At 54.5% G+C, this 20,219-nt stretch overlaps 6 protein-coding genes across 6 annotated transcripts; 2 read left to right on the top strand and 4 right to left on the bottom strand.

The window, feature by feature from the left end:
* Positions 1-1,069: 1,069 nt before the first annotated feature.
* Positions 1,070-9,543, bottom strand: N656DRAFT_842778 (pre-mRNA processing splicing factor 8). Its single transcript, XM_064819060.1, has 2 exons — positions 3,941-9,543; positions 1,070-3,843 (listed from the first exon to the last, which is right to left on the bottom strand). Exons 1-2 carry the CDS (start codon positions 9,178-9,180, stop codon positions 1,452-1,454), a joined length of 7,632 nt encoding a protein of 2,543 aa, XP_064672530.1. The 5' UTR covers positions 9,181-9,543; the 3' UTR covers positions 1,070-1,451.
* A 478-nt stretch (positions 9,544-10,021) lies between these two features.
* N656DRAFT_725882 (uncharacterized protein) lies at positions 10,022-13,230 on the top strand. Its single transcript, XM_064812564.1, has 3 exons — positions 10,022-10,539; positions 10,590-11,569; positions 11,630-13,230. The coding sequence occupies exons 1-3, from the start codon at positions 10,191-10,193 to the stop codon at positions 12,893-12,895; spliced, it is 2,595 nt and encodes an 864-aa protein (XP_064672529.1). The 5' UTR covers positions 10,022-10,190; the 3' UTR covers positions 12,896-13,230.
* N656DRAFT_835017 (uncharacterized protein) lies at positions 13,113-14,284 on the bottom strand (the record flags this gene model as incomplete). The annotated part of the gene is made up of 4 exons (XM_064818741.1): positions 13,113-13,686; positions 13,764-13,924; positions 14,078-14,132; positions 14,200-14,284. 4 exons carry the CDS (start codon positions 14,282-14,284, stop codon positions 13,535-13,537), a joined length of 453 nt encoding a protein of 150 aa, XP_064672528.1. The 3' UTR covers positions 13,113-13,534.
* An 864-nt stretch (positions 14,285-15,148) lies between these two features.
* On the top strand, positions 15,149-16,136 carry N656DRAFT_703893 (60S ribosomal protein L7; the record flags this gene model as incomplete). The annotated part of the gene is made up of 3 exons (XM_064811130.1): positions 15,149-15,268; positions 15,454-15,620; positions 15,677-16,136. Coding segments are annotated over 3 exons (747 nt in total), but the record flags the coding sequence as incomplete, so codon positions are not given.
* Positions 16,137-16,379: 243 nt separating this feature from the next.
* On the bottom strand, positions 16,380-17,567 carry N656DRAFT_473603 (uncharacterized protein). The gene is made up of 3 exons (XM_064809768.1): positions 17,032-17,567; positions 16,743-16,941; positions 16,380-16,658 (listed from the first exon to the last, which is right to left on the bottom strand). The coding sequence occupies exons 1-3, from the start codon at positions 17,428-17,430 to the stop codon at positions 16,510-16,512; spliced, it is 747 nt and encodes a 248-aa protein (XP_064672526.1). The 5' UTR covers positions 17,431-17,567; the 3' UTR covers positions 16,380-16,509.
* Positions 17,568-17,928: 361 nt separating this feature from the next.
* N656DRAFT_703697 (uncharacterized protein) lies at positions 17,929-19,686 on the bottom strand (the record flags this gene model as incomplete). Its single annotated transcript, XM_064811112.1, has 6 exons — positions 17,929-18,095; positions 18,174-18,258; positions 18,340-18,756; positions 18,817-19,160; positions 19,216-19,471; positions 19,528-19,686. The coding sequence occupies 6 exons, from the start codon at positions 19,684-19,686 to the stop codon at positions 17,929-17,931; spliced, it is 1,428 nt and encodes a 475-aa protein (XP_064672525.1).
* Between the last annotated feature and the right edge of the window lie 533 nt (positions 19,687-20,219).

Here is a 20,219-nt window from a genome sequence, read left to right as displayed (position 1 = left end):
GGAGCGCGCGACGGTACTTGCGTGTCGGGCAACCATTGGTCCGCCCGCACACTCAGGGGTGTTCAACAACTAGTTAATCTTGAGGAACGGGCGGCGGGGCGGTGAAGGTCAAATCTTAGGTGAGGGCGCGAAATCCTGTCGTTGTCAAGCGGCAAGAGCAAAGCTGCCAGGATTTTCATTTTCATTTTTATTTTATTTTTCTCTCGGCTCATCGGTTCTCTCAGCTCCAAGCTTTTTCTCGATTCAGGGCAGGGGCAGGAGAGGGAGACCGGGTACTTGTTGGTACTCGCCTATGTATGTACTGTACTTGTACAATACATGTTAGTACAGCTCGGCACGGCCTTGCCAAGCTAAGGTATGTCTGTATGTACAATATATACAGGAGAACTCGGGTGGGATATATCACTTGCCTGGCCCAAAATACGGTAGTCAGAGTAGTGGGTGCAGTGTGGGTTGGAGCGTTATGTGCTTGGGGAAGCCCACTCTCGCTCCTGACCCCTGGCCCATCACCGCCGTCCCGGCATCATTGTAGATGTCCTTGCGCTAAATCAGCACACTTGAATGTGCTACGGCCTTTCTGTCACGATACTCCCCTCGGCTGTAGTGTTAGATGCTGCGTAAATCCCTTCTCTGACGGGTCTCCTTGAACGCCCGGCCACAGCTTCTTGACGACTTACCAAGCAATTCCTCCAATTTCACCTGCCAAAATAGCCTCGCCTCCATCCTGATCTGGATCACTCTATAGAGAGTACTATCTGCTCATACTAGACGTGCAATAACGAACGAGGATGGCGCTGAGAATATGTCAGCAAAACTGCCTTCAAGCTGCTCTGGCTTGCCCAGGGGATGATGGCTGATGACCCCTGAAATCACACTCCCCAAGTTAACAGCAAACCTCAAACAGCTAGCTGAGGGAACCAAATACGCAGTCACTATCATCTTCCATAACTTCAACATGCCATAAGCCCTGTTAACCCACCTGAGAGTTGCTGACAGACATACGAATTACTCTGGACACAATCACGGCCGGTCACAGAGACGGAAGCTACCAGTAGTAGTACAAATGACGATCATATGTTCTTCGTCATTGTTCCCAACCTGACTATCACCAGCAGTAGTAAATAGTTGTTACACTTCACCCCCCTTGCTAAACTTCACACCACGCATGCCCCTTTCCATGTATGTACAACACGCATGTGAGAAAACGCCCTGCAAAGAAGTACAGACAACCTAATAACACAACAACACAACATGTCTAACCGTCAACCCAGGTCCTCAGGAGCAGATCACACAGTCTATAGCTAGCTGCTCCCGTAAGCGACTGCTTCCTTGGGCCCGCCGCGTCCCATGCCCTGTGCCGTCCCTCCCAATATTCCTTCCCTCTCTTGCTTTTCCTTGAGTGAATCCATTCCCCGGTTCCATCAACAGCTTACCATCCCCGAGCAGCTTGCCTAGGCAAAGTTATCCTGCCTATCAACCCAGATATCCTCCAACTCATTGAAACTCGAGAAATGAATCGGCCGATGCTGGTCGCTGTAAAAGGGCATTGGCGTGTCTAGTTTGACATGGATGGGTTTCTTCTCCACCCCTCCAAAGGCGCTTCCCATGAAGCTATAATTCCATTTGCCGCCCTCAGGCACCAGGAAGAAGCCCCTGAACTTATCGCTTAGCAGCAGCTGCCGCTTCTCGCCCATAGTCGTGGTGAACCCCTGGGGCTGGTCGCTTCCCACGTCCTTGTTCTCGGCGCCCCACTTGTATCCCTGCGGGGTGAGCGCCCAAGCCGAGAGGGAGACGCTTCCTGGGGTGAAGGACACGGTGACGGTCAGCGTGTTCCCGTTCTTCCACGACGGGTGCGCATCGACCAGCCTGGCATGCTCCGTGACGTCCATGGCAGACATGTACGGAAGCTCGTTGCCCGACATGGTGTGGATGACGCCGAGGGGCTCCATGTCCTTAAGCAGCTCGTGCTGGGGCAGTTGCTGCGGCAGCTGGACGTTGCGCAGCCCACCAATCTGCGGCACCAGGACGATGCACTTGATTTCCTTGACCTGATCGTTGTCCGCTGGCGACGCACCGTACAGGTAGCCAGCCACCTGCACGCGCAGATCCGAGATCGTGATAAACTTCTTGAGTATGTTCTTGGGCATCACGTACGTGACCTCGTCCACATCGCTGTCTACGGGCGACACGTAGATATTGTTGGCTCTCGTGCGCAGGTTGGACGTCGCAATAGCCCGGGTTCGCCACTCCGTCTTTGACGCAAATGTCTGCTGTTCGAACTGCGAGGTCGTGGTGACGATGATCTCCTCCCCGTGCACGTTCTGTGTCCTGGTCGTAACCGCCGTGAGTTGCTGCTGCTCTTGCTGCTGCTTCTCGATTTCGGCGGCTTGCTGCCTCTGTAGGGACGGAGCCGATATCTCCATACCCAGGATGATATCTCGCACTTCGCTGGTGGTCAGACTCGACACATTCACGTTGTTCTTCTTCCCGTAATCGTTGAGGATCAGATCACGCAGCTGCATTTCAACCTTGATCCAGTCCTCATCGGACAGGGTCGGCCAGATATGGTGTTCTTGTGTGATGACGGTCTTGTCCGGTCGTAGCAGGAGCTTCGTCTTGTCCTGGTTGACGTGCAGAGCTCGGAGAATGAGGATCAAGCGAGAGAATGCCGTATATGACGAGATGCTCTTCAACCACTCGTCGTACAAATTGAAGAGCACCATTTGGGGCTCAGTAGCCCGCAGAATCATGTCTCCGAGTTTCTCGACCTTCATGGCAGCCTGGAAAGGAAGCTGCAGCTCCGAAGCGCGGATCGAGATGTTGGGGAAATCCAACAGGTTGACCTCGAGCGGATCAAGCAGGCCTTTCCGGGTGACAATGAGCTGTTTCGGCTGCTCCTCAACAGGGAGCGATCTGATCAGGGCTGCGACTTCTTCCGCGGTCTTCCACTTCGCCAACTGGCCAAGACGCTTCTGTCCGGCCCAGACGCTGGTGTGAATGATCTTCAAAAACAGTTGACCAGTGCGCGGGTTGAAGATGAAGATGGCTCCGTTGATCGGCTTTGTTGTCAGGTTGCCTTCAAAAGTCTTATGGATCGTGACTCGATAGACATTGGTATCATCGATGAAGAGCTGCGTCTGGTTGCTGAACAACTCCGAGTAGTTCTGTGAGTTTAGGAACTCTTGATTACTCTCGGAGGCATAGAGCTGCAGGCCTTTTCGAATGCGCTCTCGCAACACGTAGAGCGCGGGGTTCGCCTTCATTATCTTGGCCATGGCCTGCTGGATTAACATCTTCAGCCCAGGGAAGTACTGCCCGTAAGCCGAGTAGAGATTGTACGCCAGGTCAATGCCGATCATCAGACCCGTCGGGGAAGGATACAGACTCATGCTGTCTGTGGTATAGTCAAGGTACTTCGCCCTGACATATCTCTCAATGTCGTGAGAATCGTAGTCACCGTAACGAAGTTGGACGTCGATCCAGAATTTGTTCGTTGTGGTCGCCTCGATGACATCCTTGTTGTCGAAGAGAAGTGAGGGCCTGGTGACGTTCCACTTGTGGCTCGCAAACAGCTGGATATCGGCGCATGAGCTGTTCATCTTGTACGACTTTCGAGGATGGATCGTCTCCTTTTGCACCGACTCGATGCTCAGAGCCTCCAGCTCCTGGTCGAAAACTTGGCAAAGATCCATGACGACGGATTCATGGATCTTCTGCCACAAATGCGCACGGAAAATCTGAATGAGCGAGATCTTCAACGTCGGGATCTTGCCGTGCAGGAAAATACCGGTAAGATCCAGCTGGACTTGGAAACCGACATAGACGTTCGCTCTGTTGATGGTTCTGTATCAAGTTGTGTTAGTTTGCTGTAGGAAGAGGCCAGACACTATGCAAAAAGGGGCTCGGCGGCTATTTTCCGCTGGGAGGGGAGGGAACTTACGGAGACCACCAGAGGGTAAAACGTCGGTTGGGAATCTGATTCAAACCAGACCGCTGCGCATTGGTCAGCTTCTTGAACTTCATGCTCTCCTCGAAACCACTGTTGTGGAGCACGAGATGGTCATGCCGCAGATACAGCTGGTCGCCGTCAACCCGGAAACCGGCCCATTCGGTTGGTTCAGACTCGAGGATGACGTCCTCAACAACGAAGCTGTGAAGTTGCGGGACACTTCGTTCAGCAGACTTGTCACTGCTCGGCAGCTGGAAGCCCGTGGACTTGAAGACCCGGTACCTAGCCCGCTCTTTCGCGTCAAAGGATGCAAATTGAGCAGCCGTCAACTCCACAGTCTCGTAGCGCTCAGATTCAGGCCCGTTGCACGCGTCACCATGATCTCTCTCCTTGTGCAAAACCAGAATATGGTTCTGGGTCACCACGAGGTCTTCTAAGCCTGCCCCCATCTTGATACGGAATAGGGGCTCTTTGCCTTTCACGATGTTGAAAGCGCGGCGCGGTCCGCCGTCAGGACCCAGAAGAAGATCGCCCTCTTTGACGTCCTCAACGGCGACCTCGCTGCCATCGAAGCGGAGGATCCGTGTGCCGAACGCGCAGCACGCCTTTTCCCAGAAGAGACCCTCCCAGGAGGGGAATCCAGTCGCCTTGAACAGAGTATGCTCCAGAATTGTCTCGACACCACCCAGGGCTTGAATGACGTCTGTACGGTACGCATTGAGGTTCCAGAGCTTGCCGTCGTGCCTCTGGCTTGTCCACCAGAATGGATTGCTCTTCATTAGCTGGTAGATCTTGAACTCCGCCCGAGCACGGAATCCCTTGTCAAAGCTCAAAGTGCTACGGTCTTTCTGGAACAGAGTGTTGATACGGGGCAATCCGCGATCCCAGCTGTCTTCCAAGTCTTCCAGGGTGAGCCTCCGATTCTGCTGGTTTGCCTCGAGGCGCTTCTGGGAATACTCGGTCCACACGCGCTGCGAATCGATGAACTCTGCCTCCCAGGGGATGATGTAGCGGAAGATGTTGGGGATCAACGTCTCTTCGTCATGAGACATGCCCGCTCGGTAGTGGGTCACACCGACATCAGTCTGCTTGGACCAACGCTTGTCACTTGCTGGGATCAGGATGTGTGAGCCAGATATCATGCCGAGGCCGCCGAGTTCCTTTGGAGTGTAGAACACGGCCGGCGGGAAACGCGAGGGCATCTTCGAGTTCAAGCCGATCTTGACTCGAGTCTGGATTTTGGTCTCGCATTTGACGATGGTGTCGAGCAGATTGACGGTCGAGACGGCCGCTTCCCGGTAGTACGTAAACAAAGCGATCAGCGCGGTGTTCCACTTATTGGCGATCTTGGTGAAGGTCGTTGAACCCGACGACATGAGGATCTGGCGGATACGGTTGTTGAACTTTTGAATATCCTCCTCAGTCACTTGCAGGAAAGCATGTGCGGTCCGTTCCTTGGTTCTGTTGTCCACAAGAGACCATACGCTGTCCTTGACCGGGAACTCGTCGTTCTGGTTGCGGATCTTGGGCAAAATGCGCACCTCAAAACCACACATAGAGAACAAAAGATTGGGGTTGTCCTTGCTGTAGACACTAGCAAATGTATCATCCCACTCAATCGTAGTCACCGATCTCGGGAGCCGGTTCTTGAGATCCCAGAAGACAGCCCTCCCCAAATTCACGTCGTGCCTCATCAGTCGCATCCGGGAGTCCCTGGGCCAGCATTTCTTGCTCTTGTAGCCGATGACATTCTCAAAGTTGGGATCCGGCTGCTCTGTGAGGAATCGTTGAATGAGGTCTCTCGACTCGTCGGCGGTGAAACGCAGGAACACCCAGATCTTGTCAATGTACCTGGTGTACAACCGAATGGGATGTCTTACTTCCGTCTCGCGATCCTGAAATTGGAGGAAGTCGTTGGGGCTCTGCGGGGGACCAGCTATCTCGCTGGCCCGCTGAGGACCGAGAAGGAGAAGGTCGAGGATCAGGCCATAGTACTGGAAGACAAACGCCGAGAATTGAAGCCCACGGATCATGCCGTAACTGTTGACATGGCTCATGTCCTTGTACGTCAGCGTAACGTTGTTCTTGGCCGTGATGTAATCGGCCAAGTTGTGGTCCATAATCAGGCGCAGAAGTGAGTTGAGCAGAGTCAGTTCGATCTTCTCATAAACCTTGGAAAGCTGGGTCTCAATCATGACGTTGCACTCGCCATTCGCGGTTTCCCAGACGTTTTCGAGGTTGTTGATGCCCTGCGCCCACTTGTATACGAGAAGAGGCGGAACTTCGGAATCTGAGGGCTTGATCCAAGCGGGGAACAGATGGCGCTGATCAGCTTGGTACCAGAGGTACTGATCGAGATAGGCATCGCTGATCTTCTCGATGGGCTCAATGTCATACACCGGGTTGATGGTACTGTAATTGTCGTTCATATCGATGCCGACCTCTTTGAAAGCCCGCTGTGTGAGAAGGAAGCGCTTGATCCGCTCCAGAGTCGTTCCCGGGCTGTCGTAAGCCTGCTCAATCAGAGCAAGCTCTTCTCGCTGGCTCTGATTCAGCCTACCCTTGGTGGAATAGGCCTCCCGCAGCCGTTCAAGCGCCAAGATAAGAATCTTGGTGTCATGCTTGTAAGAGACGCTGGGGAAAGGGATAGGCGAGAATTTTCGCGATTCGAGCCAATGGACAGTCGTCGTGTAGATGGCAACAGCCTCCTCGGACGAGACGTATGGCCCGTCTTTCATGTGGTTGTGCTGTCTCTCTTGCTCAGCCTTGAGCCACAACCGTGTCAGTCGTCCAACGTTCTTCTTTGCCACGGTCTTGTCGACAGTGGCGCCCCGACGAATGCGCTCCCGGTTGTAATGGGCGACCGAAATCCACCAGTCGGCCTTGGCCTTGACGTATCGCAAAATGATGTTCTCGATGGCGGCGGGCAAGCCAGGGACCTTCCAGGGAATGTTGCTCTTCCAGCATCTCCACGCCTCGGAAAGATGCTGAAGCACCGTGTTGACCTTGTTCTGTTTGATGCCTTCCGGCATCATGTCCATCAGATCAGCCATGACCGAGGCTCGCAGTTCCAAGTCGAAGTGCGATTCGACTCGCTGCTTTGTAACAGTCTTGGCCACTCCCTTGCTGTGACGACCCTCAAATTGACGTGAGAGAAGGTTGCCAAGCCAACGCTCAAGCAACGGGATGATGCCTCTCATGAAGAACAGCCAGACTCTCCATGCGGGCGCCCAAAATCCGCAACCGGGGCCCTTGCCCACAGGACCGGCGTTAAACCGGTAGTATATCAAGTGCTTCAAGTCTTTGCACGAGCGGATCTGGTGCATGAGCTTGTACTTGTATCGGTACATGCCCGTTAGCTGTCCAACGTGGTTGAAGGCATAAAGTATGCCATCAGCAAGTTGAAAGGCATCGATATTGCCCAGCCGGTATTGCACTTGGGCGTCGACAATGAGCTTGGTTAGCCGCAAGATCTCTCGCATGAGGTGGAACGCGTTGCCGAATCTTGACTTCTTTCGCTCCTTGGTGGTTAATGTCTTGACGGGTTTCAGATTGAAGTTGTAGTCAAGATGGAGATATGTAAGGTTCTTGCGGTGAATCAGCAGATTGAGCATATTGAAGCCCTGGCGGCAGACTTGTAGGCCTGCTTCAACCCAGTCAATCGTCGTTTGCTGGAAGAACTTTGTCCCCTTCAAGGTCTTGAGAAGATTCTGCTTCTGCAGTGACTTTGGCCTCTTCTTGTGCAACTCATTGAGCACGTACGTCTTGAGAAGCTTCTGATACGACACGCGCACTTTGACTGGCTGCTTGGGTGGGCAGTGCTCCAGGTACCAGTGCTTGATGAGGGGAACATCCTGGGCTCGCACCATGCGCCCGGAGCGGCGGTCAAAGGGGAAAGGCGCCCACCACAGTTCGATCGCGGATGCCGTGTCCTCTGTGTATAACTCCTCGTCGGCAAAGAAGGGCTCAACGGCCGCAGGCAGCTCAAATGCCTCCTCTTCAGGCTCCTCGATATTCCCCTTCCCAAATATCTCATCCTCATGACTGACGGTAAGATTTCGCGGGGCAACCGCGCGGGAGGAGATAGGGTTAATGCTGGTATCGAAGTAAAACGCGGGGAGATTGTGATCCTCGGTTCTGGAGTAGACGACCTGTGGATGAGAGTGCCAAGACAGGTGCACGCTTCGGGGCAGCGCGTTGTAAAGGTACGGGTAAGCTACTCGAACCTCAGTCCGGATTGGGTTTCGGAAGATGATGCGATCCATAGCGTTGAACTCTCCAAAGTCTTCGTCATTGGGATCGATGTCTTTATAGAGTGGTTCAAACCGGGGACCACCTGGCAACGCAACGTTCAAGGCCTTTGCTGTCAGAAAGCTTTTCAACTCAAACAGATAGAAGTAGTTCTTGTCCACCACGTCCGACACCAGAGGGCGACTCAGACGGAACAAGCTTGCCATCTGCGGCAGCGTGAGGTTCCATGTCTTGTAACTCGGGCCGTTGACGTGCGATGTGTCGACGAGGGGTTGGTGGTCGTAGAACCATTCGTACACAGCCGCCTCTTCTTCCTCATCGAGATCCATCTGAATCGGTTCAAGCGGCTCTACGTCTTCGATATTCTCAGACCAGGAGAGCGGGGGCTCTTCATCGTCAAAAGGCGGAAACCGCATGCGCTTGAACAATCTTCGATCGCTCTTTTCCTTACGCATCGTCGTCCACATGGTGGCCCATTGCGCAAAAAAGACAGGCTCAATAACTCGGGGTATCTCGTTGACCAGAGTCAAACAGCCGTTGACGTGGTAGAGAACTTTGACTTCCCTCGCCGATTCCCACGGCATGGGCATGTTCTCCAGCAATTTCATGACCGCGTGCGGCATGAACTTGAGCGCACCGAGGTAGCTGCGCTTGTCACTCGTGTACTTCTTCTGGGAAACGTCGCCAATATCCTTCACGATCTTGCGCAAGTGCTCAGGCGGCATGTCGGCCTTTTGGGTCTCGACAAAGCCGCCTTTCCTCTTCTCCCCAAAGCGGCTGCGCTGGTTGCGAAGCCATTCCTTCTTCTTCTGCGCGAACTTGGCGATCTGGGGATCGACGGGCGGGCGGTAGCCCGGAGGGGGTGGCGCGGGGAGAGCGGGCGGTGGAGGGAGCGACGACGGGGGTCCTGGCGGGGGGGGAGGTGGAGGAGGCGGGCCCCAGCCCGGAGGAGGCGGCGGAGGGGGAGGGAAAGAAGACATGGTGATGTCGTCAGGTGCAACTCTGGGTGGACTTGACCACCAGAAAGGTGCTATCGCCTATCGGCGCGGTGGTTGATGCAGCTGTGTTTCCTCGTCGAATGCACCAGAGGCCAAGATTGCGCTGCTTCAAGGATGAGAGATGAATTCAATGATAGCCTCCATGAACTTGTGTGATGGAGGCGACGATCCCGCAGGCGTCCGCAGCGGTGATCTCGCGAATTTGGTGTGATGATTTGATGGAGCTGGTAATGGTCGATGCTCGATACAAAAAAACTTGAGTAGCTCTCGCGACGGGACGAGTGGCGCAACTTGCTTTAACGAGGCAAAGCGCTCAGCAAGTGCCACAGCTGTTAGGCAAACTCGCGTTTGTCTCTCTGCCCCGGTAGAGGCATAACTGACGTTAACAAGGCTTGCAAGTTGTGGCTTGCACTCACTGCACTGGAACCGAATTTCGAAAAATTACAAGTCATCGAATGGTCCAAGACAAGATGTAACTACAACGTACTGTACGAATACACGGCTCCCGTACCACTGAACTGTACTTCGTAGCCCGCGTCGCTTATAGCTGCATCAGTTGGATGTGTATTAAAGTAACTACTTCGTACTTCGCCTGAATACCGTAGTATCTGTAGGCTCTCGGGGGTTAGGTGCCGGAATCGTATGGTCTGGCTCTGAACAAAGACAGACTGTTTCATGCCTAGAGTAGCGGGCTTCCAGTGTTCTCAATGTCAAAGACAGTGTGCGAGTGAGATGCGGAGGAGCACTCCACAGTACGGAGTACTTGTGCGCCTGTGCCGCACTGCCCATTGACTCAACTGACATTCCCGCCACGGTCGCTAGCCCCAAATCGCCCCACTAAGAAAATCACCATTCAGCGAAAATTAATTCAACCCCTCCAACTCTCAGTTTTCGCCCTACATCGCCAGATTAGGCCACCACCGAGCAACGCGTTGTCGAGGACCACGAAAAGTACCACCGAATAGCATAGCGATTACGGACTAGCTGCAATCATGTCTCGATTCTTCCGCGGCGGCGACGAGAGCTCGACCGAGAGCAGCTCTGAGGAGGAGGAGCTGTACTCCACATCTGAGGAGGAAGAGGAGGAGGAGCAGGAGGAGCAGGAGTCCTCAGAGGAGGAGGATGAGGAGGAGGAAGAGTCCGACGATGAAGCCGGTCCTCAAAAGAAGGGCTTGTCCCGTTTCTTGGTTGACCAAGCATCCTCCGAGAGTGAGGAAAGCGATGTGGAAGGGGCAACAAAGGTCAAGAGTGCCAAAGACAAGAGGTTCGACGAACTCGAGGCTACGATTACCGCCATTCAAAACGGCCAGAAGATCAATGACTGGGGCTCCATCGCAAATGGTACGTCTCTTGTCTTTTGAGAAAGGCATACAGTGCTAACCCTGCTTTAGAGTTCGACAAACTTAACCGTCAGGTGATAAAACTACAGGATGGCGGCAAGGCGCCAAAGTCATACATCAAGTGTATCGCCGAGTTGGAGGATTTCATGAACGAGACTCTGGCCAAGCAGAAAGTCACGCCAAAAAAGATGAACGCCACAAACGCACGGGGTCTCAATGCTGTCAAGCAACGCATCAAGAAGAACAACAAGGAGTACCAGGCTCAGATCGATGCTTTCAGGAAAGACAGCGATGCGTTTATGGAGTCGGACGAGGAGGAGTTGCCTCTTCCAAAAGCCACCAAGGTCAGGTTCCAGGAGCCAGTTTCCGGGGAGCCAGAAGATGAGGACGACAAGGGTTTCGCCACGGTCCCCAAACGCGGCGGCAAGGCCATTACCTATTCTCCCGAGAGCATTCAAAAGCACCTTCGTGCAATCATCGAGTCCAGGGGCAGGAAGAGTACGGACCGCTTGGAGCAGATCAGGGTCATGGAAGAGCTCAATAAGGTTGCCGAGACGCCCTATCTCAAGATTCGGGTCCTTCAGACACTGGTTTCGGCTCGCTTCGATCTGGGTACCGGCACCGCGTCTTCAATGCCGTTGGAACACTGGAAGGCCGCCGAGAAGGAGCTGGCAGCTCTGCTTGCCCTCCTCGAGACGCACAAGGACCACGTTGTGATCGAGAATGCAGAGGAGTGGGATGACGACGAAAAGACGCCTGTCCTGGGTCCTGATGACAAGTACATCAAGGTGCCCGGCAGCGTAGTGTCATACATTGAGCGCTTGGATGACGAGCTTACCCGCTCTTTGCAGAGCATCGATCCCCACACCTCCGAGTACATTGAGAGGCTGACGGACGAGACATCGCTCTACACCATTATTCTCCAGGGTCTTCTCTACTATGAGACCATCCGCAAGGATGCGTCCTTAGAAGTGCCCCAAGAGAGCCTGAACAGGATTATCCAGCGACGTTTGGATCACGTTTACTTCAAGGTATGTTGAGATTCCTTCGTCGCGGAACCTTTGGGAACTTTGCTAACATGAGTGTCCCAGCCGGCTCAAGTGGTGAAGATTTTAGAGGAGAACGCATGGAAGCAGATTTCCAATGCTTTGGATTCTGCCATCACACCTCGTTCCTACTCGAGCGAAGCCGGGAAGCTTATCCACGTCCTGTGCGATTATCTTTTCGAGCATAGCGAGGGCATTATCCGCGCTCGTGCCATGCTCTGCCAGATTTACTTCCTGGCATTACATGAAGAGTACGACAGGGCGCGCGACATGATGCTCACCTCCCACTTGCAAGAGAGCATTCCCAATTTCGATGTCGCCACACAGATCCTCTACAACCGCACCCTGGTCCAGGTCGGCCTGTGTGCCTTCCGGAAAGGTCTGATCTATGATGCTCAGAATACTCTTCAGGATATCTGCGGCAGCGGTCGGCAAAAGGAGCTTTTGGCTCAGGGCGTCATGATGCAGCGCTACGGTCAAGTTACACCGGAGCAAGAACGCCTCGAGAAGCAACGGCAACTTCCCTTCCACATGCACATCAACTTGGAGCTTCTGGAGTGCGTCTATCTCACCTGCAGCATGCTCCTTGAAATCCCGTTGCTCGCGCAAATTGGCTCATCGCCGGATATCAAGAAGCGCATCATCAGCAAGACGTACCGCCGCATGCTTGAATACCACGAGAGGCAGATCTTCACCGGCCCGCCAGAGAACACTCGTGACCATGTCATGCAGGCATCCAAGGCACTGGCCGCTGGCGAGTGGAAGAAGGCTATCACCTTCATCCACAGCATCAAGATATGGGACCTCATGCCGGGCGCTGAGGGTATCAAGGCCATGCTCGCCAAACAGATCCAGGAGGAGGGACTCCGGACCTACCTGTTCACCTATGCTCCCTTCTATGACACCCTTTCCATTGAGACCCTGAGCTCCATGTTTGAGCTTGACTCACGCAAGGTCGCCGAGGTTGTTGACAAGATGGCCAACCATGAGGAGCTCGCCGCTGCTCATGACCCTGTGACCGAGACGGTCATCTTCCGCAAGGGCGTCGAGCTCAGCCGCCTCCAGAGCCTTGCCCTGGCCCTCTCAGATAAGGCGAGCAACCTGATTGAGACGAACGAGCGCACACTCGAGATGAGGACACAAGGCTCGGCCAACGCCTTCAGCAGAAAGGACGGCAGGCACCACGGCGGCGCGAGGGGTGGTGGCCAACGTGGCGGCAGGGGTGGCGCGAGGACAGGCGGCAATACACAGCGGCAGGCCGGCGGCACACAGTTTACGGGCGGTGCGCTTGGTGCTGCGGTTCGTGCTTAGTCTTGGGATGACGGAGGGATTTATCGGTTCAGTTTGCTACTAGTTTACTGGGTCAAGGGTTGTTTTACGTATGAAAACTGGTTCTGTGGTGTGGTAAAATGGAATCCACTATAGACCAGGGAATGCAGACAGGAATCAGAGGCTCTTTTACCAAAGGCATTCACGCGTTCTCGTATTGGCATCAACGGCTGTCTACCGTGTCTTGCAGTGATCACTTGTACCAAGAAACCCCTATTTGGACTGCGAGCTTGTGTAATGCGGGGCTATGTAATGATATGGACGTGCGGCAATCGTAAAAGGAAGTTCATGGAGGCATAAGAGTCACGACTCACCGGGGCAGCTGGAGAGTACAGATGGACTTCATGATACCAGTGCGTTTTGGAGAGAACCCATCGTTGGGGGTCGCTGATGACCTAGACGCAAGGCAGCGTTGGTTCAGGGCTACTTTCGTAGCTCCATCCCTTGATTCTCTATTTTCAATCTGCTGCAGGTGTGCCATAAGCAACATGTGACAAGCGCCAGGATATGGAGACCAGGCAATCTAAGGCCGTTCTCCTCGTAGTTGTCAACGCCACAGCAAAAACCCCCAAACGAGAACCCGGTCCTTTCCCAGAGACAACGCAGCCACCGCGCTCCAATTCAGAGACGGCGACCACGACGACCACCCTTGCGACGAGTCGAGTCGGAGGGGGTAGGGGTAACATCCTCAATGCGGCCAATCTTCATGCCGGACCGGGCCAGGGCGCGGAGGGCAGACTGAGCGCCGGGGCCAGGGGTCTTGGTACCATTGCCTGTAGAGAATTCAACGTTAGCCAATCCGTGATTTATACCTCAACAGCGAGAGTCGGGGGAACAGGCGAAAACATACCACCAGTGGCACGGATCTTGATGTGAAGGGCAGTAATGCCAAGCTCCTTGCAGCGAGCCGCAACGTCCTGGGCAGCCAACATGGCGGCGTAGGGAGAAGACTCGTCACGGTCGGCCTTGACCTTCATACCACCGGTGACACGGCAGATGGTTTCGCGGCCGCTGGAATCACCCAGAATGTTAGCCTCAGAACCATGCGTTTGTGTGTCAAGACCTGATCGCGGGGTGGTGGGGGTTGTGGGAGTTGCAGGTTTCCTCCTCTTTCTCCCACAACCTCCCCGTGCGTAGGTCTCTCAGATTCAGCGGCGTACGAACCTGAGATCGGTCACATGGACGAAGGTGTCGTTAAAGCTGGCGAAGATGCGGGCAACTGTACAGAAGAGCGAGCGTCAGGTAAGAGTCTCCACAGACTGTCTGGATGGTGGGAGTCAACGAACCGCCAAAGACGAGCTCGCCCTCCCGGACCTGAGGGCCCAGGGAGATGTTCTCCTGAGGCGCACGAGGGGCTTTCTTCGGGGCCATTTTGACTTCGAGATCCTGCCTCCCTTGGGGTTTGGGTATTGGTGTTCTTGCGAAAATGGACCGTCGACAACGACTTTCTCGGAATTTCGAGGCACTAAGTGGGAAGAATAATGCCCTATCAATTCTGGCGGTGAGACGCTGCAGAAAGCGGGGGCACGGACACAAATCTTTTCGGCGCAAGCCCTAAGTTAAACGAAGCGAACAATCGGCCCCACTTTTAGCTCCAAATTTCCAGACGTTATTTCTCGTGCCCACCACCGAAATTCTTCTCCTGCGATCTTCTCGACCCGAACCGACGACAACTCCAGCACCGCCAGACAGGTCGACAAATCCAGAAAGATGGCTTCCACGTATGCCTCACCCCAGCATATTTCCTTGAAGTTTTGAATGGTATCGTCGCGTGTCACTTTCTGCAGATTGGCGTAGTCCTCTCACTGGATGCTTTTCCTGGTTTCGATTTCGAACCAGGCATCGCTCCAGCTCGATCCCTCCCGCGTTTCTCCCTCTTTCCTCCAGGCTGGAGCCGGTTCAGCTTGTAGACTGAGAGATGCCTCGCGGGGTGTTGGGGCTGAAGGCTCTGCCTTCACCCTTAAATTCATTGCGGCTGGGATATAGGAGCTAGGAGTCGGTTCTGTGGCCGAAAACTACTGGGCCGCCCATGCCAGCATAGCTTCTTGAACGTTTGTTCAAGGTGTCGAGACATGCGAGTCCGCAGTGCGGTTGCAAGCTGTTTGCTTGCACTGCTGGGTCTCCGTCAATCGACGTTGAAAATCGAGTTAGCCACGAGAGAATGTCGCACGAGCAGCAGTTCTCTACCGGCGCTCTACCACATACTGCGGTATGCTGGACTACGTACTAATCTGAACGCTTAGGTCCGTCCCGACCCAGAACGATATTCTGGTTCCCGAGACTCTCCTGAAGAAGCGCAAGTCGCAGGAGAAGGCCCGCGCCGAGCGCGCTGCCGAGCAGGAGAAGAAGAAGCAGGTTGGTTTACCGTTTTCTGTTGGACCTCCGTGGGACGATATGATGCACAACACACATAGCGACTAGACCCAGGTCAATGCTGTTGCTAAACTTATACCATCTTTCGGGTCTGATCGAACCATGTGGAGGACGATTTGACATTCTAAGTGCGAGCGACTTGCAGAGTTGCTGACAGTTCGTTGCAGGCCAACAAGGAGAAGCGCGGCACCATCTTCAAGCGTGCTGAGAAGTACGTCAAGGAGTACCGTGACGCCGAGCGTGAGAAGATCCGCCTTGCTCGCCTCGCCAAGCAGGAAGGCTCCTTCCACATCCCGGCCGAGGCCAAGCTGATCTTCGTCATCCGCATCAAGGGGTAGGTCCACTATCGCGAATATCGGGTCTTGAAAGCCGGGACTGACGTTTCAAAAGTATCAACAAGATCCCTCCTAAGCCGCGCAAGATCCTGCAGCTGCTCCGTCTGCTCCAGATCAACAATGGCGTCTTCGTTCGCGTCACCAAGGCCACCGCTGAGATGATCAAGGTTGTCGAGCCGTGGGTTGCCTATGGCTACCCCAACCTGAAGAGCGTCAAGGAGCTCATCTACAAGCGCGGTTATGGCAAGGTCAACGGCCAGCGCATCGCCCTGACTGACAACGCCATCATTGAGGAGAACCTGGGCAAGTTTGGCATTCTCTGCATGGAGGATCTCATTCATGAGATCTACACTGTCGGCCCCAACTTCAAGCAGGCCTCCAACTTCCTGTGGCCCTTCAAGCTCAGCAACCCCACTGGTGGCTTCCGCCCTCGCAAGTTCAAGCACTTCATTGAGGGTGGTGACCTTGGCAATCGGGAGGAGCACATCAATGCTCTGATCAGGCAGATGAACTAAAAAGGTGGCTTTTGGCGGTTTTGCGGTTCTTATCTCTAGGTCAGGGGCAATTGCATGGGTGCTCGGCGTTAATGCGACAGCCAGGGAGGCTCGCGGGGAATGAATGCAACACATGATGTCGTTCTTGCACGCAACATCTGATTCACCCTTAGACTTTGTGATCTAGCCTACTGTCCACTGGCCAGGATGCTACCCGAATTCCACAAGAGTCGCTCAGGGCCACTGACTTGATCTTTTTGACCACGTACTGGCCTGGCATGTGTCTATATCTGTTGCTATAGGTAGCAGTGTACATACATGTGGTCTTGTTCAGCCCGTGCTCGAATATCAATGGGTATCATTTATACACCATATCAACATGGAAGGAAACCCGTCATATCTTGATGTCAAAACTCGTGCCACAACCGCAGCTGCTCGTGGCCAAGGGGTTATCCACAATCTTGAACTGCGACCCGATGAGCTCCATCGTAAAGTCCACTTTGCTTCCCTTGAGAAGCTCCAGCGAGGGTTGGTCCAGTATAACTTTGGGAACCGTCAGGTCTGCTGTTTGGGGAGAGCCCCCGTCGTTGTCATCGGGGGTATATGTGAAGATTGTGTCGTCCGCACCTATAGCATTGGATGTTGCTGCTGACTCGGTGTTGTCTGGGGAGGCCTCGCCGCCGTCTTTCTCCCCAAGGCTGGGTAAAGAGTCAGGCAGGGTGACGAGCTTCATGAGATACTGGAACCCGTGGCACCCGCCCGACTCGACCTGGATGCGCAGCGCCAGATAGGGGTTGTGGTCTTTGGCCATGATCTCGGTGAGGCGCTGTAGCGGGTAGCGGTTAGTCTGCATGTATTACAGGCAGGGAGGGCGGGTAAAAGGTGGCATTTTCGAGGAGTGGCGAAAAGGACAAACCTTTGCTGCGCGCGGGGTGATTTCCAGGCGCATTTCATTGCCATCTTCGTCTAACTGCGGGTTGAATATCGTGTGCGTTGCGCGCCGGGAGGGGGTGGTGGTGAATGAGCGATGATGAGAGGATGTGGCGCCGGGGAGTCGCTGTTGCCATAAGGTCGGAATTTTGTGCCGGGGACAGGGAAAGGGATACGTGGTGTATGTGGTGGCAGTTGCCGCGTTCGCAGTTGAGAGGGCGCGGCGCGCGCGGAGGGAGGGTTCCCCGGCGCTGGTGCTTAGACGGGGGAGGAGGAGGTCGAGGATGGGCAGTGCGGGCGAGGGCGAGATGGCTTGCCGTCGCATGCTGAGCTGCACGAAGAGCTTGGCTGGTGTCGGCGCGTTGGCGCAGCGGAGAGGTGGCATGGTTTGAGTACTCTAGCTGAGTAGTATATGAGAAAGAAATGTCTGCTATAGTAAGTGCCTTTCCGCTGCCGGCCGGCGAGGTATTTGCGAAAGCAAAATTTCGGGATGATGTCAAGTGGAATACTGCGGTGGGAGGTTCGGCGGCTGGTCGATCCTTCCCGAGCTTGCTGACCAATCAACTGCAAGTGAAGCGCCGAGGGACACTCAATCCACTGCACGGCCAACTGCCTCTACAGAACGGTTGCGTTGCACCAACTGCTGCACTCGTGACATTCGTTCAAGCCTGTCTCTCCTCCGTATACACAGTACGGTAGTGAGAGGAGCTCTCATCTTTCCTCGGATAAAAAGATGCAAACATAATACAGACAACATCGAGAATTACAAAGATACCGCCCCGCGCTCCAATCTTCATACAGTGATCGAGCTTAACCCCGGATCCAGCATCGGCACGAGGTCTTCCTGTTCGGCGATCCAACATCAACCGAACGACATGCCCGTTCACTCAAAGATGGAAAACAGCTGAGAACCATCAGTAGGGCAAGGACCCGAATCAAGTCTACCATTTCCAGGGAGGATGCAAGTTCTGTTCTGCTCGTTCCGCGGAGCAAACGCGAAGCTTGTCTGTCCGATGAATGGGAAGAGCTGGTTGCCATCGGTGCCACCGTCTACAGAAGAATGATTAGACGTGTGCAACGTAACAAAAGGGGCAGAGGGTGGCATCCAGGAGCATAGGAGCTACTCACCACCATCAGCACGGCCGCCGCAGGAGAAGAGGGTTACCGTGTCACCAGCTTGCCGCCTGCCGTCAAAGCTGATGCAGCCTTGGGTCTGAGCGGATCTCATGTTAGTTTCCTGTGCAAGCAAATTCCCTCTTCGCTTCTTCCGTATCGCTTAATCAGGGAAACATACCAGTGCGCTAACAATCAGCGCAGCAGGAGGCTGCCCGGGATTTGCCTGGTTGTGTTTGCCCGCGGTGATGACGTCCCACTTCTCGTTGGGCGCGCCCGTGCAGTCCACCAGGGAAACCGGGATCAGGTTCTGCCGGAAGTCGCCCGCCGTCGGATCGATGAAGAGACACTGCCCATTGGGCGCGCGGATAGAGACGCCGCTGAACGCTCTTGTGGCTGTATCGTCGCGCTCGTGAGACTCGGCGGCGGCTGTGGGCTGCAGAGTACCGCCGGCTCGTGAAACTGGTACGGGCTCCGTGGGGTTCACCGTCAAAATGCCCCCTGTCCTGGTCCCAGTAGCGCCGCCCGCGCTTGTTGCGGGCGTTGTTGTTGCTGTTGTTGTTTGGGCGGCCGCGGTAGAGGAAGGGGTGGTGGTAGTCTGAGCAGCTTTGGTAGATGAGGAAGCGCTGGTAGCCTTAGCAGTCGTGGACGAGGCCACGGTTACCGTCCGGGTCGTTTTGGTGCAGGTCGTTGACGATTGTCCGGCATTGTTACCACCACCAGCGCCGTTTCCGCCGCCGTTGCCATTACCGTTGCCATTACCGCCGTTGCCATTACCGCCGTTGCCATTACCGCCGTTGCCATTACCGCCGTTGCCACCCCCTCCAACTGCGGTGCCGCCAAATGTGAAAGACTGACTGGCATCCCCGTTGTTGCAATTGGTGATATCGAGAGCATTATTCTTAACAACAAGACAAGAACCCTTTTCATTCCGCGGTTGGAAAGAGAGGGGACCGGCGCCGCCATTGAATACAAAGAGTTGTGAATCGGTCACCTCTCCGCCTAGGGAAGAGCATCAGCAGAGAACCCTCGGGAGTCGTGCTGTCATATCACGTACCTCCGTCAGCCCGGCCGCCACACGAGAACAGCAGAACCTGGTTCCCGGCCGGTCTGCGCGTATCAACATTCAAGCAGGCTTGGGTCAGAGTGCTCACAACGAGCATGACACCATCGCCCGTGATGTGTTTGCCTGCCGTGATGACATCCCAGCCCTGTCCGTCGGTTAATCCACACTCGGCAACCTGAACCGGAGTAAGATTGGCGCGGAAATCGCCCGAGAGTTTGTCAACAAAAAGACATTTCCCGTCTGATGTCTACAATCGGCGGGTTAGCATCAAAACGGGGCACTCCTTCATCTCCGACCTCATACCTTGATCTGGACGCCAGAAAAGGCTCGAGTGGCGCCATTGTCTCGCTGGTGGGCCTCGGCGGTAGCAGCTTCATCGAGGCGGTCGACTGCTCGGGAACGAAGGGGTTTTGCGCCCGCCAGGGCAACCAGAGCAAGGAGGGAAGAGAGTGTAAAGACCATGGTGTATGCTATCAATACACAACCGTACGAATAATAGAGAGCGTGAACAGAAGCCTCACTCAATCAAGCAAAGGAATGGATGCCCGCCCAGCAGGCAGGTCAAGAAGCGAAGGTTGATAAAGGGACGGTACTATGTACAACAGCACATCAGGAGTGACGACTCAAAGGAGAGACCGGTGAAGAAAGTAGAGTATAATGGTTCGGGGGAACCTAGTGCTACTTATTCCTATGATACTTTCATTCCCCGGGCAGCTTACACGCTGGTGGGAGAGGTAGGAACTAGGCAGTCCCAGCTCATCTAACTGCTTTCCCCCCATTCGCAATTTGAATCAGGGTAAGGTAAGTCCCCTGCCTGGTTAATGGGTTTCATGGGATCCTCTGATGTGCAGGCTCCAGAACGTTTCGTGCATGTATCCCTTGTCAGTGAGTGGCCGAGGGAAGCTAGATTGGCGATGGCGGCAATGAGCCCAGGAGGGCGGCTCACGGACTAGCAGCTCGAATGTTTCGAAGCGTTGTCCTTGATGACAGGCAGC

This window comes from Canariomyces notabilis, assembly GCF_033297395.1.
Source record: "Canariomyces notabilis strain CBS 508.74 unplaced genomic scaffold N656scaffold_4, whole genome shotgun sequence".
NCBI lineage: Eukaryota > Fungi > Ascomycota > Sordariomycetes > Sordariales > Chaetomiaceae > Canariomyces > Canariomyces notabilis.
Note: the sequence above shows the minus strand (reverse complement) of the source record. Positions and strands in the feature narration are given on the sequence as shown.